This window comes from Lepisma saccharinum, chromosome 28 (assembly GCF_977018435.1).
Source record: "Lepisma saccharinum chromosome 28, izLepSacc3.1, whole genome shotgun sequence".
Taxonomy (NCBI): Eukaryota; Metazoa; Arthropoda; class Insecta; order Zygentoma; family Lepismatidae; genus Lepisma; species Lepisma saccharinum.
Window position 1 is genome coordinate 16,490,119 of NC_139256.1, and position 26,792 is coordinate 16,516,910.

General features: G+C 37.8%; 1 protein-coding gene across 1 annotated transcript; it reads right to left on the reverse strand.

The window, feature by feature from the left end:
* Window positions 1-1,498: 1,498 nt before the first annotated feature.
* LOC145980826 (open rectifier potassium channel protein 1-like) lies at window positions 1,499-25,264 on the reverse strand. Its single transcript, XM_083113915.1, has 4 exons — window positions 25,169-25,264; window positions 10,123-10,305; window positions 4,220-4,341; window positions 1,499-1,855 (listed from the first exon to the last, which is right to left on the reverse strand). Exons 1-4 carry the CDS (start codon window positions 25,209-25,211, stop codon window positions 1,499-1,501), a joined length of 705 nt encoding a protein of 234 aa, XP_082970041.1. The 5' UTR covers window positions 25,212-25,264.
* Window positions 25,265-26,792: the final 1,528 nt, after the last annotated feature.

Here is a 26,792-nt window from a genome sequence, read left to right on the forward strand (position 1 = left end):
TGTAAAAGGAGAAGGAGGAAAGCGATGATGTGGTGAAATAATGATTGTAGATATTAATACTAATTATAATGAAAGAAATAAATGAACTTAGCACAATAATAGGATATAAATAAGGTGGAAAGGGTAATTAATATTCTGTAATAGCATAAGTGATAATTATATAAAAGTAAGGAAGTCTAATAGTAATTAGGATTCTGAGTCTATTTCGGTTCCCACGAACTGAGAGTTTCGTGTGGCTTTTGGGTTGTTTTTTCCCAGGTGTAGCGCCATTTCACGGCAGGCACCCAAGCACTTTTGGTAGGCGCATCTATTGCAGCTCCAAGTTAAGGTTAGCGCCGGCCAGGCGGCGATCTTTAACTAACCCCTTTCTCTTTGTTTGTCTGGAAGATCGATTTTCTTAATATTTCCGTCAATTTGGATCGACAAAGAAAAGAAAGAAGGAAAAATACACAATATGTAATAATTACAAGAAGAAGAAGCATTAGTAATTACAAGAAGAAGATGGCTTAGTAATTACAAGAAGAAGAGACCTTAGTAATTATAAGAAGAAGATGCCTTAATTATTACAAGAAGAAGAAGCCTTAGTAATTACAAGAATAAAACGACTTAGTAATTTTAAGAAGAAGAAGCCTTAGCGATTACAAGAAGAAGAAGCCCAAAGAAGAAGATTGGCTACAATTAATAAGAAATAAAAATATAAGAAGAATATTGTATGAAAAGATTTCCAAAGTTATCTAATATTTGTACATGATTATTCAAGAATAATAAGAATAAGTGGGTTAAATCTATTGTTTCTTTCCATATATTCGTAGTGTTAGTCACCCTGATCTGTACCCATTGTTTCTACCCTGTGCTAAGCTGGCAGATGCTCACGTGAGAGGACGTGGCAACAGTTTCTCTGATTCCAATTTTAACACGCCGAACCGCAAGTATTCTCTTAAATTATTCCTCATACTTGAGTTTTTCGGTTTCTTTTTTATTAATATGTTGGGTGAATATAGTTTCTGACTTCACGTTATAAACAATAATGTAAATCTTTCACCATAGGGTTTTTCGCCATGTAGAGGGACCTGTAGCAAAGTTGGCTACTCTCTGCTGGTTCTCAAGAGCAATGTTTCCAAATCAACTATTTCTGTACTTAGAAATATTTTAGGGCGTTCAGGTAACATTTGGAGAAGTGCACAAAGAGCAAATTTGAAGTATTTTCTTGTCGGATGTGACGTCACCTAATGCATTCGAAGGCCCCAATTAAACGAGCAATGGAGACCATAGCGCGGAGCACGCATCGTTGCAGGCTTGAGTACTTGACTCCTGCACTCGTTGTTCATTTGTTTGAAATCACGGAGTTAGAAAACCAGCAAGTTGTTGGTCGAAGTTCTTCTAATGTGTGGAAATTTATGTATAAGAACATTTGAAAGTGTTATGTGCTTTCTATGGTGAGAAACATGTTTAAAACGCTGGAAAACAACGTGTCCTCAGTTTTATCTACTGGTCGTATTTAGTGCTGCTGTCGAAGTGCAATTGGAAAGATTTTCACGTCAAGTCCACGACTGCAAGATCGAAATGGAAGATCATTCTCGGAGGAGGATGCTCGCTTCAAGGATGATCTTGTACCTCCAATATTTCTTATTGGCACCTTACCTGCTACGTAATCTCCAAATCCTATGGTGGCGAGAGTGACAAAGGAGTAGTACACAGCCTCATCGAACGCCCATCCCTCGAAGAAGACGAAGACTCCCGCAGGAAGAAAGATGAAGACGCAGAATCCAGGGACAAGGTACATCAGGATTTGGCCAAATAGGGCGGTTCTACTTTCGTAGACGTGTTCCTTGTATTGGTGATGAACACGGATCAACTGAAAAGATCAAAGTTGCCAATCAACGATTGTCTCGCAATCAAGTCATCGATCATTTTACTTTGAGCTTTACACTTGGATGTTTATACGCTCAGCATACATTTTGAATACATGAACATATAGAATATATAAAATTCGACACAATATTAAAATGCACTGATAAATAGCATATTCGCATATTGTGCATATTCATCACAAATATACATCCACTAGCGGATTTAGCGGGAGGGGCACGAAACCCCGCACCCCTCCAAAAAGCGATTACTGTATTTTAAAAAGTATAAACAGGATTATATTGCAAAGAACACAATATGTACTAGGAATTATATTCCAAGTAGTAAAAGAATAAAACAGAGTCCAGCACAAATGCATTAATTTGGACTACATTGCTAGACACTTAAATGATTCGACACTGGAAATTGTCAACTGGTTAACTGAAGACGGAAAGCGAGAGCATTCTAAGTCAAATATTTCCGATGTATGGAACAATTTCTTCTGAGGAAAGGAATTCTCAAGCTTATATCTTTCTTTATTGGACACAAATAAGGTATGGTAAGGTAAAGTTCCCTGATACACCGTGCCATGAAGGCACATTTAGGGAATGTGGTGGTAGGGCCCCACACATTCTCGATCTCGGTCCCAGAGCTGCTTTATGCGGGGACAAAAATCCGAGCTTAGATCACCCACTCCGGGAATCGAACCAGGGTCTCCCACGTAGCAGCCAGACGCCCTACGGACTAGGCCACCGCTGCTCTACATATACATATTCATATACATACTCTATGTGATCAAAAATATCCGGACACCAGTCAAAATGTGTGTTGCGCATAGTAGGCCACTCTATGGTGCAATCTACAGCGAGGTGAGGCAAGCAGGGGATCACTACAGGCAACATAGTGCACAAGACAGCAGAATGGGTCGGTCGAAGGAACTTACAGACTTCGAACGTGGTGAAGTGATTGGGTGCCACAGGAGTAACATGTCAGTGCGCGAGATATCCACCCTCCTAAACATCCCGAAGTTCACTGTCGGCGATGTGATAGTAAAGTGGAAACGTAATGGGACGTGTACAACCGCAAAACGTTCTGGCCGAGCGTCCATGTTGACAGACAGAGACCGCCGAGTGTTGAATAGGGTAGTACGAGAGAACCGGCAATCAAAGATCGCCACCATCACACAGGAATTCCAAACCAGGGCTGGATGTAATCCTAGCAGCATGACTGTGCGACGTGAGGTATACGACTCGGTTACCATGGACGAGCGACTGCCCATAAGCCCCACATCACCCAACGAAACGCAAAGCACCGCCTCGCATAGTGTAAGGAGAGGCGCAACTGGTCGTTAGAACAGTGGAAATCCGTGATGTGGAGTGACGAATCGCGTTATACCATGTGGCGATCCGATGGTCGTATGTGCGTGTGGCGAATGCCTCATGAACGACATTTATCATCCTGTGTTGTGTCGACACTGAAATTCGGTGGAGGTGGGTTGACGTGTGGGCATGTTTTTTTTCTGGAAGGGGCTTGGCCCCCTCGTTGCTTTGCACGGTACTGTCACGGCACATCATTACGTTGACATTTTACAAACGTTCGTGCTGCTTAACATCGAAGAACAGTTCGCGGATGATGATTGCGTGTTTCAAACGACAATGCGCCCGTCCACACTGCGGGCCGTGTGGGACAGTGGTTTCAAGAGAACAACGTCCCACTTATGACCTGGCCTGCGCAAAGCCCCGATTTGAATCCCATTGAACATCTCTGGGATGTTTTGGAACGCCGACATCGAACCAGACCATGCCGACCAACATCCACTGCTCTTTTTCATCTCGGCACTCCGCGAAGAATGGGCCACCATTCTCCAAGATACCTTTCGCCACCTGATTGCCAGTATGCCTGCGAGAGTGGAGGCTGTCATCAAGGCCAAGGGTGGCCCCACACGGTATTGATTGCCAGTGCATCCTATGGAGGATGCTTCGAACTTCACTCCCTAATTCCAGTGAGTGTCCGGATATTTTTGATCACATAGAGTATATAAAACATTGTTTATGCGTTTATTGCAACTAAATCCCCCCCTTAAATTTATTTCAATAAAAGCAAGCATCGCTTGTTTACCGTTTTAGGTTAGTCGCGGCAATGATGACGAACGATGTACTACTGCAATAGAAAAGAACAACCTAACGGCTTACCCGGTATTCAAGACCAGGATTAGTAACTGAGCAACACTAAGTTACACTCCGAAAGGCGGTGTACCTCAAGCTGTCAAGAAAGTGGAACAAAATAATAACATATTTATATCTGCAAGGACTATTACATTTATCAAATATTGCTAGTAAATAAAATAATAAACGGTGGCATACTTTCTTACCTTGCTGCTGTAGACATCTGCTAAGTTTGCCAGTATGATTCCCTTCAGTGGGATTCCGATGAGAGCAAAGAGAATGCAGAAAATCCTCCCGAACGTGTCGGTGGGGATCAGATCCCCGTACCCTGCAGAAATCAACAAAATATTAGCACTGCGATTGGAAAATAATCAAACGTTGTAATTGCTACTACATTACAATAAGTGCTGCTGATTTTTTTTTTTGTACGAAATCAGGTATATGATCCATCTACAACCTTGGTGACAATGAAGTTCGACCAGAAAGGAATACGTGATTAAATGCACAGAGGCATAGGCGGTGGAATGGGTGACCCGCAGAAGTGACGCACGTGTGTAAGAGGAGGCGTGTGAGCAGGCAAGAATCGTGATCCCAGCATGTTGCACCCAAGGTCACGTAAAGAACGAAAACGGGGAACATACGCGTGACATTGAACTTCGACCAGGCACCAGACCCATACGGAAATTACAGATAGTGGCGCATTCCACGGAAGCATGACGTCACGGACACGATAAGGGAGTCCGCCGTATATAAGCGCGTGCTGTGCACCGAGGAACCGCAGTGCATCATCACCATGGCCAGGGGCAAACCTATTGACAACACCGTGAGGAGAAGAGCGGTGGAGTTGCAAAGGGATGGCCTCAGTGAACGGGAAATAGGGCGCCAACTGAACTTACCCAAGTCAACCGTCCATTGCATCATCAAACACCACAAAATACGGGTACTACAGAGCCAGGTAAGGCTCCCGGTCGAAAACGCCTGCTGAGCGTGCGTGACCTACGGATATTTAGGCGCTATATCCAGACCAACAATCATGTTTCTGTGGCCGAATTACGACTGTGGACTCGAGAACGCTTTCACATTGAAGTGTCAACCAGAACCATTCGCCGTTACCTACAGCGATGTGGTTACCGAGTGTACAAGGCGAAACGTAAACACTTCCTTTCCATGTTGAACAAAGACAATCGACTACGGTGGGCACGAATGTACCGGGGATGGACATTTCAGCAGTGGAACAGGGTTTTGTGGACGGACGAATCCATTTTCAATGTTGTGTACGGGAAAATACGGAAAACAGTCATTTGTCGGAAGGAGGAACGGAATGAAGCAAAATGTTATGCACGTCTGGTACAGAAACCTGCGTCAGTGATGGTATGGGGATGCATGACGGCATCTGGGGTTGGCCCACTACACGTCTGTGAGGGCATTGTGAATGCACACGCCTATACACGCATACTGGAGCGGCATCTTCCCACAGTGCGAAGGCACCTGTTCCACAGGCGGCGTCTCATCTTTCAACACGACAATGCCAGGCCTCATACAGCGCGGCTGACAAGAGAATGGTTGACTCGCCATTACGTGCGAACTCTGCCATGGCTACCATCGAGTCCCGACCTCTCGCCCATTGAGAATGTGTGGCGTGTTCTTAAGCGACGTGTGCAACAGAGGGGACCCACGACAGTGGCTGCTCTTATCGCCTGCCTGCAGGAGGAATGGCACCGCAAGGATGTGGAATACCTTGAACGACTCGTCCGCAGCATGCCCCGACGCATTGCCACAGTTATTCGCCGACGGAGCGGCGTCACACCATGGCAAACAGGATCCCCTCTAACAGTGGTCGAACTTCAATGTCACGTGTAGATGGACGAAAATGTTTTATTTTGTGTGGACACCATACATTGCTGCGTTGCAGCGGAAATTTATGTTTTCCTTTGTTCCATGTAGCCTGCTGAATAAAATATGTTCAGCATATGCATGTGTTCTTCTTTCACAACCCACTCCTATATTTGTGACTGGTCGAACTTCATTGTCACTAAGGTTGTAAGTATTATCATGATAATTTTTACTTTGAAATAACGATTTCCGAAGATTACTTTCTGAAAGTAACTGTTCACTTTTGAAAAGTAACTCAGTTACACTTACTTTAAAAAGTAAATGTGAGTTACTTTATCCTAGATAAGATACGTATATGGCTCGTGTATTATGTTTCATGCATAAACCCACTGGCAACTAACTAATCGCCATCTCACTGATGACCATCTAAACGTAATATTGATTTTACGAGGGCTGCTGGAAAAGTTTCTGCAAACTGCCACCAATAGTGGCGCTAGTGTTCCGCTATTATAAAAATCGGAAGAATAGACCCTTTTTATGTTTAAATTATCTTTGATTGTTTGTTTAAGACTATTCGTTTATTTTTCACAGCAGTTAGAAGATGTAGTTTCGTGTGAGAAATGGAAATTTCTCGTGAACACTTTCGGGCATTGATTTTTTATGATTTCAAATGTAGTTTAATACCGAAACAATGCATCGAGCGACTTCATTTTGTTATTTGGGAAGAAGCACTATCCTAGGACTGTGATCCGAATTTCAGCGTGGTCGCACATTTCTCAGCGATGCATTTCGTGAAGGTCGTCCATCCACGTCTGCTGTTGCCAGTAATGTTGATGTTGTGCGTGAAATGAGAGAGATCGGCATGTGACATACCGTGAGATTCAGGCATCCTTGAACATTGACATGAAAGTAATACATACGATTTTTCATGGTCATCTGAACGTACGGAAACTTTCAAGCCGTTGGATCCCACACAACTTGACCGAAGCTCAAAAACAGGCTCGTGTAAATTGGTGTAAAGAAATGCTCAAAACTTAAACCGAGGCAAGTCAAATTTGGTGTACCGCATCGTTACAGGGGACGAAACTTGGATCTATTCATACGAACCCGAAACTAAACAGCAATCCACTCTTTGGGTGTTTCAAAGTGAGCCGAAACCAACAAAAGTTGTTCGTTCGAGGAGTGCTGCCAAGCATATGATTGCTTGTTTCTTCGGTTATACCGGACATGTGGCAACAATAGCTTTAGAAGATCGAAGGACTGTATAAATGCTGACTGCTATATAACAATTTGTTTGCCAGAGGTCATCAATGAATTGCGTAAATCAAACGCAAATCGTCGCATTATTCTTTACCACGACAACGCCAGTTCCCACTCAGCACAACAAGCTGTTGATTTCTTGTTCAGTAAAAATGTCGAATTAATGACTCATTGTCCGTAATGACCTGACTTATCACCTAATGACTTCTTTTGGTTCCCACACATGAAAAATAACATGCGTGGTGAGCGATCTGTATCGCCTGAAGCAGCTGTTGACGCATTCCGAACAGCGGTTTCTGAGGTAACAGCTTCAGAATGGAAAAAATGATTTCAAAATTGGAGTAAAAAAGTATATAGATCTTAAGGGTGAATACTTTGAAAATCAATGAAGCCATTCCCAGAATTTCACGTGTCTTTTTTCATATTGATTGCAGAAACTTTTCCAGCAGGCCTCGTATTAATAAAAAAAATGAAATTAACCTCATAAATTTAAGCATGGTTGATTTGGTGTTTTAAGTCCACTTTATGCACAGTAAGGCTAATCGGGACTGGATCTATAGTTTAAAGTGGGATCCGAACCACTATGTGCCTCCACCGGGTATCGAACCCGGGACCCATTGATCACAAGGCGACGACGCTACCAGTGTGCCACCGGGGATGCCCATAAATTTAAACATGAAAATACAAAGCTAATATGATACAAAATTCTCTTCCATGCTAAAACATGCACAAAAGTAAGTCTAAAAGTAATTAATTATTAATTTCGCTACTTATTACTTAGTAAAACTGAGTTACAGTTTCAGTTAGGTAAGTTACACTTTCGGTTACTACTTAATTCGTTATTTTAAGACTGGCAATGGATTTCAAATTAGCTATAAATATATTTTGTATAATGGATATGAATATTTTTATTTCCAAGTTCTCTTAATGACCAAATATTCATGCTCTGACATGCTATTTATTTCTATTTTTGCACAAACAAGATCTACAAGTAAATTAGACATATTTCTCAGCCAACATCAATCCTGCATTTTTTTGAATTAGGAATCTGACATCTTGCCGTGTGCTAATAGAAGTGGCTGCGATTCTTGGGAACGTAGGGAGCAGTTGCTTCCCACAATTTTTACCCCCGCACTATGAACATTATCTACCACGGGAGACCAAACTGTCCTTTTGGCACCTTGTACCACCAGTTTTGGAACACAATCGCCGCCACTGGCTAATAGAACAGCTTCCTGTGTGTGGCGGAAACCTTTCACGTCGTTATCTGTTCGCTAACCTAATTGTTGAACTTGTTTGTGGAACAAACAATCTCATGTGTGGGTTGTCTTGTCTTAAATGCCAATATATAATTATATGAGATAAAATTAACATGCCGTTGGCTCGTTACAATAACATTGAAAGTAACTTGATAGCTTTATAATTATTTGAAGAATAATGAGTAACTTTTTTTTAGTTACTAATGCTTGTGTTACTTCATGTCAGAGGCGTCTCGTGAACGCATGCGGTTCATGCTGCACATACGTCAATTGTGGGAAAAATGACAGCTTGCTCTGCGACGACATTCATGAGCATTTCTACATTCTAATTTCTTCATATTGTAAGCCTGGTCTGGTCGAGCGAGAAGTTTAGCGTGGAAGATCCTTGCCGACTACGAGAGACTTCTGACGTACTGGACACTGGCTGGACAGGCTGAGTATATTGCATTACAGTCTATCGCCCTTTATAGGCCCTCATGGCCGGGTGTAATTTACCTAAAGTCTATTTATTTATTTTGAGTTCTTAAAAGTGCAAGAATAGGAAATTGTTTTAGTTTAGATTTTTTGGTGGATTGCTCCGGGTCATGTTGGCTGTGGGGGGTTTTGGGCTGGGTTGCGATTTGCTCTGACTCGTGTAGCCTTTACTTACTGACTGCTGACTATCAAATGGGACAAATTAAACTAGGTTAACTGGGAGATAATCCATAGACATTTCTGTTGAATTAATTGTATTTGGAAAGTATAAGTACTAATATGTTTTGTAATAAATATTGGGTTAACGAATATTAAGTTCCAATTGTATACTTTAAGTACCTAATATATGATCATCCACTGCGCCGATAAGACAATCCTCGTCTCACTTCTTTGGTATTAAAGGGGAAACAAGAGACGTAGAGGATTATAATATATGAGAAGTATTTATTTTACACGAGAGCGCTGAACTAAGCTTATATTACATTTCTTGGATCTGAAGTGACGCATGCATCAATTGTGGGAAAATAATACTTTCTTTCACTTCAGATCCAAGAAATGTAATATAAGCTTAGTTCAGAGCTCTCGTGTAAAATAAGTACTCCTCCTATATGAAGAAATTAGAATGTAGAAATGCTCATGAATGTCGTCGCAGAGAAAGCTGCCCTTTTTCCCACACGAGACGCCTCTGCTTCATGTTCATTTTATGAATTAGGAGGTGAAGGCACGCTAATGGTCCTTATCCTACTTCAAGTCGCGCCACTTGGCGGTGTTGTTAGCACAGCGCGCTAAGACGCCAGGGGTACCGGGTTCAAATCCCGGCCTGGGCGTTTTTTGTGAGTGTGCCTTCAGTAATTTCATCACTCATTCTCATCTTCGCGACTACAGGCCTTCTCCCATTAGCTTGGAAGTCTTGAGGATTTACAGCACCACTATATCCTGTCCCATATATCTCTAGAGCAAGGCCGCGCATATCGTCAGAGAAGGGGAGAAAATGGAGTGGGTATGGCGAAGCAGTACACGCTGCTGCGAAGGCTCATAACTCCATGCAATCCCGTTCCCTCTCACGTGTTCATTAGCGGAGCCTTGCGCAGAGACTTGTTCGCCTGGTCCAGAGATAGATGAGACAGGGTATAGCAACAACACTTGTCAAACTGTAACGTAAGTGACCCATTCTAGTTTGCTCAAGGACTGTGCAATTTTGGAACTTTTCCGGTGGATTCGTCTGAAGTCGCACCGGTAGGTCATTGATACTAAGAATAATCTAATGTGAATGTTCTGCTCACCTATGGTGGAGACGGTGGTGAAAGCGAAGAAGAAGGCGGTGTAGTAGTCCCATTCGAACGTTTCCCTGAAGTCGGTCAAATTCATGTCGACGGGCTTTCCGCAGAAGTTAGACAGCTGGACGAACAACTCCTGTCGGCCTTGGCTGTCAATTCCGCGGGGCACAAGATGAGCGTGGAACAGTTCTGCAAGCAAACACACAATCTTCGATTAGTTCGTTACACTTTTTGACACAACATGTAGGCTCAACCATGTAGAAAATCGGCGTTAAAGTCCAAAAGATTCAACGAATGCCTGTCTGCTGCTTTAAATATTAATTTGATTAGTTAACAATCACCACGTGATCGTATACCACACACCACACCGCTCCAGAAAAAAGTGCAAACGGTGCATACATCAGTAACCAACTAGACGCGTGAGTGCAGAGAGAGTCAAAAAGTGAGGAGAACTAGACGGAGCTATAAAAATACACATGAAGCAAAATATCTAAATGTAATTTTATTCACTGTGTATATACTGTATATAATCTGGCCAATTTCATATACAAATATCCATTCGCTGCCTTGGTGACAGACGCGTTGAAAAGATGTCCGATTGGACAGACCGATGGCACTAGTTGAACAGACGGGTTTGAATGGCGACCTAGGCATGAATGCTTTATTATCACACTTTCATCAGTTATATCTCGCTGTCATTCATCCTCATTGTAGAGATTAAGCAAGAGGGCAGATGGACGATGCCCCCTAGAAAGAAAAAAAAATGTAGAGCTACTGACAGGTATGGAATGTTAAGTTACATACAATTTTTTACAAATGAATGTAATCATTGACATCTCGTTAAAAGCTGGGCAATAAACCTAGGAACATCTATCTTAGCAGCAATACAATTTCTGTCGCTTGAATTTAATTACCTATGCTTCTCGTCATTTTTTCATTTTACTTATTTTTTATTTTGCTTTATTTTACTTTGCTCTTCTGACACTTTTGGCTCATCGCAAAGATGACAATTAATAAGTTAGAATAATAAGATAACGCCGATCTTTTTAATAAACCGCGAAAAATAACACCGAACTGCGGAACAAAATAATATAGATTCCCAGTGCCAAATAAAAGGTGAAGTTCATGTTGATAAGGGGCAATGCAAATGCGCTGAATAAAGAAAACATATAATAGAACTAACGATGCAGTGCATAGGAATGAATTGATATTGAGTTCGAAAGTAAGTAATGAAACAAACCGACAATAGTTCCTCTTCTGTTTCATGAGAAACATTCCTCAAGGATGACATTAACAAATGAGGATTTCATAAAACTACATTACTGGAAAGTACACAAAATTACTTACTAGTTGTATCAAAAAGTAAGGTGAATTTGTCTGTAAAACCCAGAGTAGCTAATCAATTTTTTTGTATGTGTCAGGTACCAAGGTGATGCAAGTCTGACGGCAATTACAGTCTTCTACGTCAACCCGTCTGGTACCTAGAGCAATTCAAAGATGGCGCAACGACTTGAACATTGCTCCAAGGAGGAGGTGCGCAGTGTTATTAGTTTTTCATGGGTCAAAGGAAAGAAACCATCTGAAATTCATCGAGAATTGTTGGAGGTCTATGGAGAGAGTGTTATGTCGCAGAAACAAGTGTGTGTGGTGTAACTCATTTGCAAGTGGTAGGAGTAGTGTGACAGATGATGACAGAAATGGCAGACCAGCAACGTCCATCACCGACAGCAACGTGTGAGACGTGTGATGCGATGATTCGTGAAGACAGAAGAGTCAGGTTGCATGACATTGCTGATGCATTGAACATCTCATGGTTCAGTGAGGAGTATCGTCCATGACCAACTTGGCTTCAGGAAAGTGTGCGCGCTGAGTGCCCAAAAATATGAGTGAGGACCAAAAACACCACGGAATGGGCATTTCCCTGACCCACCTCACACGATATGCCCACGAAGGCAGTGGTTCCTATGTCGAATGTAGTGTTATACCATGTGTCAAACATACTACAGTTTCATATTTTTTCTATGCACGTTTTTCAATAATCGAAAATTCACCTTACTTTACTAGTACATCATATAATTTAGCACATTTTGTCCTAGGACTATATTCGAGAAACTCTACTTATAAAACGTCATCTCCATGTGTATACATCTCTCTTGATCTTCTCCCTCTGTCGTTGTATTTTGCTGTTTATACCTCTCCTTTTCCCAATCCGTTTCTCTTCTTTCATCGTGTCTCCTTTACTTAGTTCTTTCTCCTTCTCTCCCCCTCATTTCTAATTCATTTTTCCCTTTATTCTTCCCTCTTTCACACTCACTTACTTTCTCTTTCTCTCTCTCGGTTCTCTGCCACTGTCTCTTTCACCGTTTCTCTGTGTTCTTGTGTTGTATTATCGTTTCCCCTTTGACTGTGTCTCTTCCCTTTTTTTCTCTCTTCTTATCTCCGATCTTTCTTAACCCTAGCTAACCACCACTTTTTTTTCGATTTTCAACTGTTAATATTTTTATAAAGAAATTGAAAATAAATTACATTGTTCCCTAGAGTGTTCCCATTATTTCTTTATTACTTTTCTCCAAAAAAATGGAGGCAAAATTCACGTGGTGGGCCCCCTTCGGGTTGAGTGTTGCGACATGACAATTATGTCTGAAATAGTGTACAATTGGTTGGTAATGATGGTAATTTTTGTAATTATTACTAAAAAACTGAATGTATATAAACAAAAAGCACTGATAATACTTTAATATGTTTTCCTAGGTTTAGTGTGACACTCCTGGTTCTTATTTTTTATAAATTATGGTAATTTTTGTAACTAATATAATTAATGCACCTAAGTAGAGTTGAAAATACTTGGCGGACATTAATTTATTCATAACGACGCTCGGCTATTGTTATTCTGTCATTTTTAATTATGATTAATGTTTTTTTAATTCAGTATCGAGGGTGACGCTATTGTTATTTAATCAAGTGCCACGTGTCGGGGGTGGAGGAGGAGATGAGTCATCGATGACTCATGCACACGTGTGAGTTTGAAATTAATGGTTTTCCATTAGTGCACAAAAGATACTATTATGTATTCCGTTTTTGACCTAAGCTAACCTTTTGTTGTATATTATATATGCGTTTCTGCCGGATATGAGTCACAGATGATTTATACAGACGTTGGAGTTTGGAATTAATGGTTTTTCCATTAAGGTACAAAAGACACTATTGTGGAGTTCGTTTTCGGACTATTCTAACACTATTGTTGTATATTATATATGCGTTTCTGCCGGATATGAGTCAGGGGTGCTTTATGCACACGTGGGAACTTGGAATTAATGGTTTTTCCATTAATGTACAAAATACATTTTCGACCTATTCTAAGGCGTCACGTCCGGCCATTTTGGCGTCGGTGGTGAGTCATATTTGGTATAATTAAGGATCCGGATTTACCCGTATTCAACCGGTGCCGACGCGTTCGATCGGAGGTAGAAGATATTATAACACATGTTCGCTTTAAAGGCGAAGAAATTGAACGATGTATTCTATATGCAAACGAAGTATGCGAGCGGAATCCATGTTATTAATATTAACCTGTTACGGAAGAACCTGTTATGTGGTTGCATTCATCGGCACCCCCAAACCGCGCGCGTTCATGGACACGCGTGGGGGAAGAAAGGGTCGCCATTGTTACGGCCCCCTTCGCTTGGTCTTCTTCCGAAGTTGAATGGAAGTCAAGTGTCGCCAAATTTTTACACACGAGTATTGATTTTCTTTGAGGTTCCAATTTTATTTGGCAGAAGTAATCTACGCGTTATTTCTGCCGCCTTTCGTAACATTGCAAAGACTATTTGACCAAAACCGTAAGGAATTTGGCTGAACTAAGAACATTCAGTTCCAGTATCTACAAGTTAAAGTGGATGGCAGCCACTATTTGCCCTTATTTCGGGGTTGTGAACCACGGACCATTTGATTATTGCCTTATATACATCAGGATTCACGTAAAATTGACCAGATGTTTTTTACTGTTAGGGACAATATTTCGCATTTTTTTGTGTGTTTTTACTCAGAAAACGCTATTTGAACGATTCAAGCAAGAGTTCGCATGCCAATTTAGACACACAAACTGTGTTTCTTCAACTTTAGCTGAAATTTAGGTTTATTTTTTACTCTAATATCACAATTTCTTCTATTCAGACAACATTTTTTATTAAATTTTGGACTCACAAAGATATTTTTCAACTTTTAACTTGTTATTTTAAAAGTTTATTTCCATTTTTTACTCTAATATCACAATTTCTTCTATTCAGGCAACATTTTTTATTAAATTTTGGACTCACAAAGACATTTTTCAACTTTTAACTTGCTATTTTAAAAGTTTATTTCCATTTTTACTCTAATATCACAATTTCATCTATTCTGGCAGGAGTGTTTATTCCAGTTTAGACTTGCAAAGATAATTTTTTCAACTTCTTTTATTAATTTTTCTATTTATTGCCTTTTGTATCTTATATTTATTAATTCTTAACTTTGAGTTTTGTTCTTTATTTAAAGAATTTCTCTAATCACTAAGGAAGAAGTACTTTTAAGTAAAACTGTACCCACAAACTTTATTATTACTATTATTATAATTATTATTATTATTATTGTTGTTTTTTGTTTTGATGTAGTTGTTGAATCTTGTTGTTGTTGTTAGGGTTTATTGACTTCCACTACGGTATTTTTGGTTTGCTTCGTAGGAAAGTTTGTTTATTTTAGAGTTTCCTCGGTATTTTCTTACTGTTAGGGTAGGTAAAGTTTCCTAAATATATGAGTAGGGTTCCATATATTCTTGTTCTTGCATGTTTTTCATATGATGTGATCACCACAACTCTCCAAGTGATTTTACTGCATGTTTCCATTTTTATTGAGGCTTAGTGATTCATAGAGCCACTTTATGCATGAGAGAAAGCTTGAAAATTTCGATCTCAGATAGCCGTCAACCTTATGTCAGAGTATTTTCGAGTATATTTTAGTCTTATTATGGGGCAGTAGAATATCATGGCTTGCTTATTTTTTAAGTATGTTGCGCAGTTATTGTATTTTTGCTTTTGCTTTCTAGATAAACTGTATGAAATGTTTAATATTTGTACTTTTTGCACTTATAAGAGGCCAAACTTTTACTGTAACTAAAATTATTATCTCTCTAAGCACTGAAACCCCTTTACCAAGAGTACTATAACTGAATGTTTATTAATATTGTTTCTTTCATCCCTTAAATATAACTACTTAACAATATAATGACAAATCACAGGACAAGACGATGTTAGCAGATGACTACGTGGCTCTTAAGTCCACCTGCCAAACTTTTCTTACCATGTTATTTACCCTTATAGTCTTTTATTCGGGGTACGTTTCAAGTACTACTTGACTTTTTGAGTGTTTGATTAACACCAGGGGTTATTTGTATCTGTTATGCTGTATTATTTGAGGCTTCTTTTTTTATTCTACAATCACTATATGTCCCTGAGAACTAAATTTCCACTGACTGAAGCTTAAAGCTTAGGCTCTACAGCATGTTGAATGGTTAAGCACTGGTCAATATGAATTTTACAGAGGCTAGTAGGAGGCATAGGAACACACGCCAGAGCCTTATTAGCGTGCAAGAAGCATTTTCAGGGAGTACTACGAGGAAACGAAGTTGATTTTTTTGAGGGCTTTACCAGTTACACAGCCAATATTTGCTATTTCAAGTAACTACATGTACCAAAACATTTTACAGCCCAACACTAACTAGACTTCAATTTATATTTTATTAGGTGCTAAATGTAGCAAGAACACTGATTGTACATACTTTTGAGAATCCAACTATTTCAGGATTTTTTCTATGTACGCATATTTTTATTGATTACTAACTTTAACAGACCAATCAGGAAGACGCCAAAATTCACTAAACTTAGTACTATAGTGTATGTGATTGCATGAAAAGTAGAAATTATAACAACCACAAGATTTCGCTTTTTTTGCTTTTGGGACTAATCGTGACGCTGAGGATGAATGGATGGCCTAAAATCTTAAGGACTGGATGTATTTTACCATTACAGACGCCTATGTAGAAACACTAGAGTACTGTTAGCTTTCAAAATTGAGGTTATACTGTACTGTTTTTTAAATATTTCGTATTTGGCACGCTTAACAAGTTACATTTATATCCATTTCAGGACAAATATTGCTAAAACTCTCAAATTAATGTGTACAACTTTATATTTCTGCTATCAAAGGAATTAACAATCCTATTTTACAAACAAAGGGTATTGTTTACACTTTATTTACTTCAATCTGAGACTAATATTTTACAGTAATTGAATCATTCAGCCCTAGTCAATATTTTACTGCATCAGAAAGTTTGTTATTAATCTAATAAGTATCCTATTTTGTGCTATTCTAACGCAAACGTTGTTTAATTCACTGGTTATAATGCAAACTTTTGCACAAATTCGATATATTCACTACCTTCAAACCAAACAATTGTACTTATTTAGCGCATTTCATTTATATTTCTTGTAATTAACTTATGTTTCTTATAATTAACAAACTAAACTAATTACTTTGGCATGTTAAAAACCTTATTTTTTACTATTTCCTATTCTATCAGGTTCTATATTGCTGTTTTTATCAATTATGTAAGACCACACTCTGGTAAATGCACATATATTCTCTTTTATACACACGCACGTCACACACACACACACACACACACACATTTACACACTTATACGAACATACATCTGACGTTTTTCAATATTTTGCTATGAAGTTTGCATCCACGCTATTCAAACAAGGGCAGGCAATGTAGTATTTATGAGTATTAGTAATCCCAAAGTGGTGTTTTTGGTGTCCAAGTTCAGATGAGAGGCTGCTATGTGCCTTTTGCAGGGGATTGCATGTGAAGTGTATGCATATTGAGCATTATTGAGTGTGTAGGCTTCCAAGTTTTGCTGTTATTTTCCTATAATTCTGTGAGACTGTAGAGAGTTCTCCCTTTTCAACCAGTTTTCTTTCATTGATTGGATACTTTTTGGGAACTTAGCAGTTTTTTATGTTATGAAGCAGATTGTTGTAGAATATTTTGCATGGTCTTTTGTGATATTGAGTGCCTGCTGTAACGGAAGTAAGTATCTTTCCTTCTTGTGTTGATGTTCTCGTGTAGGTTTCCTATTTTCGGTCAAGTTGCAGTAGGGAACTTAGCAGTTTTTATGTTATGAAGCAGATTGTTGTAGAATATTTTGCATGGTCTTTTGTGATATTGAGTGGGTGCTGTAATGGTAGTAAGTATCTTTCCTTTTTGTGTTGATGTTCTTGTGTAGGTTTCCTATTTTCTGTCAAGTTGCAGTACTTAGAATAATCGCTACTGTCTTATTGATCTACGAAGCTCCTTTGAATAATCATTTGCATGTGACCCTATACTCCACGTTGTACTTTGTTCTGGGAGCTATCTTTTGAAGCCTTGGCATTCTGCTAGTACAGTATTATTATCGTAGAGGTAAATTAGTTCGTGAAAATATGTATTTTTCTGATTAACTATAGTCGCTTAGTTGTTCTAGCAGGTATAAGTAGTTACTGCTGATGTTGTTAATTTTCTATTCGCAGGGGCTATGTATGATGTAGCGTATTTGTGTTGGCTGTCCCTTTTATTCCTATGTTGTTGAGTTTCTCCATAAGCATGTCCTGTTTTACTCTATTCTATGCCTTGTTGCTGCTAGATATCTGAGGTATGTTGCTGGTTCATATCTGAGTTAGCTTGTTTGACTATCTATTATTTTTGCTATGGCTGTGGCTATTGATGTCCCTTTCTGAATTCCATGTTGGTTTCTGTTTATCCTTGTTGCTGCTTGTTATCTGAGTTAGGTTGTTTGACTTCAGGACTATCCTTTTTTAACTTTATTGTTGATTGCTGTTTTGTTTATTTCCTTATTTGTTTTTATTTGTCTACTGAATCTATTTGTTTTGTGTCTTGTAATATTATTTACTATAGTAACAAAATTATTTTCCTTCCATCCCACATTTATTATTCTGAGCAACAGAACTTCTCCTTCTTTCCTATATATTTGATTATTTCTGGTGTAAAGTACATTTTTTTCAAAGTGAATGTTTTAAAAGTACAATTTTTACAAAGTTAATGTTTTAAAAGTACAATTTTTACAAAGTTGATGTTTTAAAAGTACAATTTTTACAAAGTTAATGTTTTAAAAGTACATTTTTTCAAAGTTAATGTTTTAAAAATACTATTCTTTCAAAGTTAATAATTTAAGAGTACAATTCTTCTGCTATTTGAACTTTTGTACAATTTTGTTATTTTTGTTAAAATAAATATGTTAGTTGATATAAAATTACAGTAAATTTTCAGGAATTTATATATTAAATTTCAAAATAGTGTTACTTGCTAAAGATAGCGGACAAAATAAATTAAACTTTGACAAATACTGAACAAGAAATATACAAGTATGGTGATAAATATCAATTTTTAAAAATAATTTTGTTACTATAGTAAATAATATTACAAGACACAAAACAAATAGATTCAGTAGACAAATAAAAACAAATAAGGAAATAAACAAAACAGCAATCAACAATAAAGTTAAAAAAGGATAGTCCTGAAGTCAAACAACCTAACTCAGATAACAAGCAGCAACAAGGATAAACAGAAACCAACATGGAATTCAGAAAGGGACATCAATAGCCACAGCCATAGCAAAAATAATAGATAGTCAAACAAGCTAACTCAGATATGAACCAGCAACATACCTCAGATATCTAGCAGCAACAAGGCATAGAATAGAGTAAAACAGGACATGCTTATGGAGAAACTCAACAACATAGGAATAAAAGGGACAGCCAACACAAATACGCTACATCATACATAGCCCCTGCGAATAGAAAATTAACAACATCAGCAGTAACTACTTATACCTGCTAGAACAACTAAGCGACTATAGTTAATCAGAAAAATACATATTTTCACGAACTAATTTACCTCTACGATAATAATACTGTACTAGCAGAATGCCAAGGCTTCAAAAGATAGCTCCCAGAACAAAGTACAACGTGGAGTATAGGGTCACATGCAAATGATTATTCAAAGGAGCTTCGTAGATCAATAAGACAGTAGCGATTATTCTAAGTACTGCAACTTGACAGAAAATAGGAAACCTACACAAGAACATCAACACAAAAAGGAAAGATACTTACTACCATTACAGCACCCACTCAATATCACAAAAGACCATGCAAAATATTCTACAACAATCTGCTTCATAACATAAAAACTGCTAAGTTCCCTACTGCAACTTGACCGAAAATAGGAAACCTACACGAGAACATCAACACAAGAAGGAAAGATACTTACTTCCGTTACAGCAGGCACTCAATATCACAAAAGACCATGCAAAATATTCTACAACAATCTGCTTCATAACATAAAAAACTGCTAAGTTCCCAAAAAGTATCCAATCAATGAAAGAAAACTGGTTGAAAAGGGAGAACTCTCTACAGTCTCACAGAATTATAGGAAAATAACAGCAAAACTTGGAAGCCTACACACTCAATAATGCTCAATATGCATACACTTCACATGCAATCCCCTGCAAAAGGCACATAGCAGCCTCTCATCTGAACTTGGACACCAAAAACACCACTTTGGGATTACTAATACTCATAAATACTACATTGCCTGCCCTTGTTTGAATAGCGTGGATGCAAACTTCATAGCAAAATATTGAAAAACGTCAGATGTATGTTCGTATAAGTGTGTAAATGTGTGTGTGTGTGTGTGTGTGTGTGTGACGTGCGTGTGTATAAAAGAGAATATATGTGCATTTACCAGAGTGTGGTCTTACATAATTGATAAAAACAGCAATATAGAACCTGATAGAATAGGAAATAGTAAAAAATAAGGTTTTTAACATGCCAAAGTAATTAGTTTAGTTTGTTAATTATAAGAAACATAAGTTAATTACAAGAAATATAAATGAAATGCGCTAAATAAGTACAATTGTTTGGTTTGAAGGTAGTGAATATATCGAATTTGTGCAAAAGTTTGCATTATAACCAGTGAATTAAACAACGTTTGCGTTAGAATAGCACAAAATAGGATACTTATTAGATTAATAACAAACTTTCTGATGCAGTAAAATATTGACTAGGGCTGAATGATTCAATTACTGTAAAATATTAGTCTCAGATTGAAGTAAATAAAGTGTAAACAATACCCTTTGTTTGTAAAATAGGATTGTTAATTCCTTTGATAGCAGAAATATAAAGTTGTACACATTAATTTGAGAGTTTTAGCAATATTTGTCCTGAAATGGATATAAATGTAACTTGTTAAGCGTGCCAAATACGAAATATTTAAAAAACAGTACAGTATAACCTCAATTTTGAAAGCTAACAGTACTCTAGTGTTTCTACATAGGCGTCTGTAATGGTAAAATACATCCAGTCCTTAAGATTTTAGGCCATCCATTCATCCTCAGCGTCACGATTAGTCCCAAAAGCAAAAAAAGCGAAATCTTGTGGTTGTTATAATTTCTACTTTTCATGCAATCACATACACTATAGTACTAAGTTTAGTGAATTTTGGCGTCTTCCTGATTGGTCTGTTAAAGTTAGTAATCAATAAAAATATGCGTACATAGAAAAAATCCTGAAATAGTTGGATTCTCAAAAGTATGTACAATCAGTGTTCTTGCTACATTTAGCACCTAATAAAATATAAATTGAAGTCTAGTTAGTGTTGGGCTGTAAAATGTTTTGGTACATGTAGTTACTTGAAATAGCAAATATTGGCTGTGTAACTGGTAAAGCCCTCAAAAAAATCAACTTCGTTTCCTCGTAGTACTCCCTGAAAATGCTTCTTGCACGCTAATAAGGCTCTGGCGTGTGTTCCTATGCCTCCTACTAGCCTCTGTAAAATTCATATTGACCAGTGCTTAACCATTCAACATGCTGTAGAGCCTAAGCTTTAAGCTTCAGTCAGTGGAAATTTAGTTCTCAGGGACATATAGTGATTGTAGAATAAAAAAAGAAGCCTCAAATAATACAGCATAACAGATACAAATAACCCCTGGTGTTAATCAAACACTCAAAAAGTCAAGTAGTACTTGAAACGTACCCCGAATAAAAGACTATAAGGGTAAATAACATGGTAAGAAAAGTTTGGCAGGTGGACTTAAGAGCCACGTAGTCATCTGCTAACATCGTCTTGTCCTGTGATTTGTCATTATATTGTTAAGTAGTTATATTTAAGGGATGAAAGAAACAATATTAATAAACATTCAGTTATAGTACTCTTGGTAAAGGGGTTTCAGTGCTTAGAGAGATAATAATTTTAGTTACAGTAAAAGTTTGGCCTCTTATAAGTGCAAAAAGTACAAATATTAAACATTTCATACAGTTTATCTAGAAAGCAAAAGCAAAAATACAATAACTGCGCAACATACTTAAAAAATAAGCAAGCCATGATATTCTACTGCCCCATAATAAGACTAAAATATACTCGAAAATACTCTGACATAAGGTTGACGGCTATCTGAGATCGAAATTTTCAAGCTTTCTCTCATGCATAAAGTGGCTCTATGAATCACTAAGCCTCAATAAAAATGGAAACATGCAGTAAAATCACTTGGAGAGTTGTGGTGATCACATCATATGAAAAACATGCAAGAACAAGAATATATGGAACCCTACTCATATATTTAGGAAACTTTACCTACCCTAACAGTAAGAAAATACCGAGGAAACTCTAAAATAAACAAACTTTCCTACGAAGCAAACCAAAAATACCGTAGTGGAAGTCAATAAACCCTAACAACAACAACAAGATTCAACAACTACATCAAAACAAAAAACAACAATAATAATAATAATAATTATAATAATAGTAATAATAAAGTTTGTGGGTACAGTTTTACTTAAAAGTACTTCTTCCTTAGTGATTAGAGAAATTCTTTAAATAAAGAACAAAACTCAAAGTTAAGAATTAATAAATATAAGATACAAAAGGCAATAAATAGAAAAATTAATAAAAGAAGTTGAAAAAATTATCTTTGCAAGTCTAAACTGGAATAAACACTCCTGCCAGAATAGATGAAATTGTGATATTAGAGTAAAAATGGAAATAAACTTTTAAAATAGCAAGTTAAAAGTTGAAAAATGTCTTTGTGAGTCCAAAATTTAATAAAAAATGTTGCCTGAATAGAAGAAATTGTGATATTAGAGTAAAAAATGGAAATAAACTTTTAAAATAACAAGTTAAAAGTTGAAAAATATCTTTGTGAGTCCAAAATTTAATAAAAAATGTTGTCTGAATAGAAGAAATTGTGATATTAGAGTAAAAAATAAACCTAAATTTCAGCTAAAGTTGAAGAAACACAGTTTGTGTGTCTAAATTGGCATGCGAACTCTTGCTTGAATCGTTCAAATAGCGTTTTCTGAGTAAAAACACACAAAAAAATGCGAAATATTGTCCCTAACAGTAAAAAACATCTGGTCAATTTTACGTGAATCCTGATGTATATAAGGCAATAATCAAATGGTCCGTGGTTCACAACCCCGAAATAAGGGCAAATAGTGGCTGCCATCCACTTTAACTTGTAGATACTGGAACTGAATGTTCTTAGTTCAGCCAAATTCCTTACGGTTTTGGTCAAATAGTCTTTGCAATGTTACGAAAGGCGGCAGAAATAACGCGTAGATTACTTCTGCCAAATAAAATTGGAACCTCAAAGAAAATCAATACTCGTGTGTAAAAATTTGGCGACACTTGACTTCCATTCAACTTCGGAAGAAGACCAAGCGAAGGGGGCCGTAACAATGGCGACCCTTTCTTCCCCCACGCGTGTCCATGAACGCGCGCGGTTTGGGGGTGCCGATGAATGCAACCACATAACAGGTTCTTCCGTAACAGGTTAATATTAATAACATGGATTCCGCTCGCATACTTCGTTTGCATATAGAATACATCGTTCAATTTCTTCGCCTTTAAAGCGAACATGTGTTATAATATCTTCTACCTCCGATCGAACGCGTCGGCACCGGTTGAATACGGGTAAATCCGGATCCTTAATTATACCAAATATGACTCACCACCGACGCCAAAATGGCCGGACGTGACGCCTTAGAATAGGTCGAAAATGTATTTTGTACATTAATGGAAAAACCATTAATTCCAAGTTCCCACGTGTGCATAAAGCACCCCTGACTCATATCCGGCAGAAATGCATATATAATATACAACAATAGTGTTAGAATAGTCCGAAAACGAACTCCACAATAGTGTCTTTTGTACCTTAATGGAAAAACCATTAATTCCAAACTCCAACGTCTGTATAAATCATCTGTGACTCATATCCGGCAGAAACGCATATATAATATACAACAAAAGGTTAGCTTAGGTCAAAAACGGAATACATAATAGTATCTTTTGTGCACTAATGGAAAACCATTAATTTCAAACTCACACGTGTGCATGAGTCATCGATGACTCATCTCCTCCTCCACCCCCGACACGTGGCACTTGATTAAATAACAATAGCGTCACCCTCGATACTGAATTAAAAAAACATTAATCATAATTAAAAATGACAGAATAACAATAGCCGAGCGTCGTTATGAATAAATTAATGTCCGCCAAGTATTTTCAACTCTACTCACCTATATAAATAACAAAGGAAGCGGTGATTCAATAACAAAATGGTTCCCTGAATTTTAGTGATACAATGAAGTGTGGGCCTGTGATCCCTCCCTTGAGGTACGTAAGCTAGGGTTAAAACTAAATTGAGGCTGAAAACGTGACCACAAGATTAAAACCAACAGTGGAAGATTACTGTCGTGACAAAATATTTCGTGAAAGCATAATTACTAACACTGTAGTTCCGGCTTCGTGCATTAACACTGTGCTACAAATGCAAGAAGTTACAAATATCTATTTGAGTTATCAATTTCCGTCTTTGAATAGTCAGTGCTTTGGCCAAAAGAGACACATCTACACTATGTACTATGTTCGTATTTATCACAATAACATAAGATGATATGTTTTATAATTCCATCATGTTTGTATGTGCTTCTGAACTATGGAGAATAAATCACTTCTAAGGAAAGGCTAATCCTCATTTCACATTTTGTTTTTCGAAGATCTCAATTTTGGTGGCGTTAGCGTGGATTTGATGCAAATTAATTAAAGAAATGTACATAAACTAGCTCCCATTTCGTGCTTAGTTTTTAGGAAGAGGATAGGAAATTTTAAGAACGTGTTAGTTGTAGAAGTTAGACCAACATTGTCTAAGCCATACAAATAATAACGTGAACCAGTGGCGGCGATTGGGTTCCAAAACTAGGGGGGGGGGGGCAAGGACATCTATTTTCCCTTGTTAGATAGCATTTAGCATAGTGCGGGGGCAAAAGTGGCTAGAAATGGGGAAAACTGCCCCTCACCACCCTAAACACCGCCACTGACATGAACTAATCATTGATTTAATTGTACAATATATTCACAATAAAAGCCATATAAATATATTTTGAAGTTTCATGATTTTTCGGGTATCTGACTGCACGCAGGAGAATTGGCTTCGATTTTCATTATTTAATTTTCGGTTCTATTGAATGCGATGCTGGGGTGATTAGTACGGCTTGCTACGATGGCAGGGGTCCCAGGTTCGAATCCCGGCCTGGACATGGGTGTTCCTTGTGAGTATCCCTTCATCAATGTCATCATATATCATCACTCATTTCATCTTCGCGATTAGACAAGATTGGCAGAAAAGCGAAGTAAAATGAACACAATCAATCAATCATTCGCTACATTTCTACATATTTACACAGAAAATAACTTTAAACATTCATGAAACATTAAAATTCTTCTATTAACTCTTTAATAACTATTTAAACAAAAGTGCAAGATCGAGATTTCTAAATCGAATAAGTAATTCTGGCGTAGACATCCAATGATATATATTTAATCTTATTTTATTGCTTCTTCGTATATGACGTCATTAAAACAAATACATTCATATATTCCAGACAAATAAACTTGTTTACTTACCCGAAAATTCATGTAGTTCTTTTTCTGCTGCACGTTTTCTCATAGCTTCATTTGTCCCTTCAATATACAGGAATATTACAGCGCCGAGAGAAAGATAAGTAAGAAAAATTGTCATCACTGCACACCACTGCTTTAGTGACATCATTTTGAAACAGATACCCCCTGAATAAGGCACAAAATTTACGCAGATGAGATAAAATTTAGAGCCACGTTTGTCTTGGTAGAATCCTCACATTTTGTCAATATACTCAACGACACAGAATGAAAGTGAACTTTTACGTCGGCAATACGTAACCCAGGCAGGCCTGCGGGTAAAGTGGAGTTTCATCCGTTTTTAACTCGTACCATACGTCACGGTTGTCAACAAATCAAAACGCACTGAGCATTCCATAAAGGTTATGTTAATGTCTTGTAAATATTCAAAAACACTCCATGGGCCTTATTGTTTATCTAATGTTTCTGAAGTAGCGGTAATTTTCTTACAAAAGGGCCCCTTCAAAAGCAGTTTGACGAAAACAGAAATAGAAGCACCAACAAGTAACACACTAGCAAACTCTTATCTATCTTGAGCCTTCGGCACATGTTATTTACAGCTTACGTATCTTCAAGAGTTTTTAGATGGATAAGCTTTGTCGAATCCTTACTCAACTGGACAGACAAGAAAAGTGTTCAAGGTAAACATTACCTTCGTACTATTCTCGTCAGTTCCACAGCTACGTGCAGTTTTAATTGGTTTGTTAACGCTCAAGCACGTGATCTGAACAGCTTATGCAAATTAATGTTTCGTTTGCAGCTCTTTAGAGTTAATGTTAGTGAGTCATACGTTTCCTTTCCATTAAATAATGTCCAAAGTCCAAATTCAGTTGATATTGTGTCCGAATGCCATTAGTTTCTGAGACAATCTTCTTACCATTCTGTGTGACAGGAAGCATAGGCGTGCGCAGACCCTCTGATTGGGGGGGGGGGGGGGTGGGGCAAAAGACTTGATGAAAGTTCAGTCGGGAAAGCAAAACATCATTTTATCTCACTGTTTTAGTATCATTGCATTAATTTTTATTGGGTATATATATATATATTTAATGCAGCAACATAGAGGCACCATAACAAATAAATAAATTGTCTCTGAAATGTGCCGCGCTCCTTTTCCTCCAAATAATTGTGTTCATACATTTAAAACAAAACTGTTTAGCGACAAGAGTCTAAAGTACTTAGTAGGTATAAGTTCTCTCTCTGGCAATTTACAAAGTATTACAGAAAACAAGAAATTTGCGATCGAAGCGAGCAAGAAAAAAAATAGATCCAAATTTTTGCAAACTGGAAATAATATTGATTTAATATGGCACAAAAAATTCCATGGGGCACCATGGCATTCTCTTTTACAATTTTCTTTATTTTAGATCGTTCGGTGCCCAGGGCCAACTCCCGCCACCCCCTAGCTACGGCTCTGAACGTGACAAGACTGTAAGAAAGGCAGATATTGCGAGCAAAGTGTGGTCTCCCCGATGGCGCAGTGGTATTTGTTTAAAATTTTATATCGAGGGTGGCAATCAGTGGCGCAGGAACGGGGGGGTACAGGGGTACATTGTACCTCCCCAAATTTTTGAAGGGGGGTACTGTACCCCCC

Coding starts and splice junctions, on each gene's coding strand:
- LOC145980826 (XM_083113915.1), bottom strand. CDS start 25,211: ATGAGAAAACGTGCAGCAGAAAAAGAACTACATGAATTTTCGG. Junction 4,342..10,122: donor CACCACCGTCTCCACCATAG/GTGAGCAGAACA, acceptor TGATTTCTGCAG/GGTACGGGGATCTGATCCCC. Junction 1,856..4,219: donor CAGATGTCTACAGCAGCAAG/GTAAGAAAGTAT, acceptor TGATCTTTTCAG/TTGATCCGTGTTCATCACCA.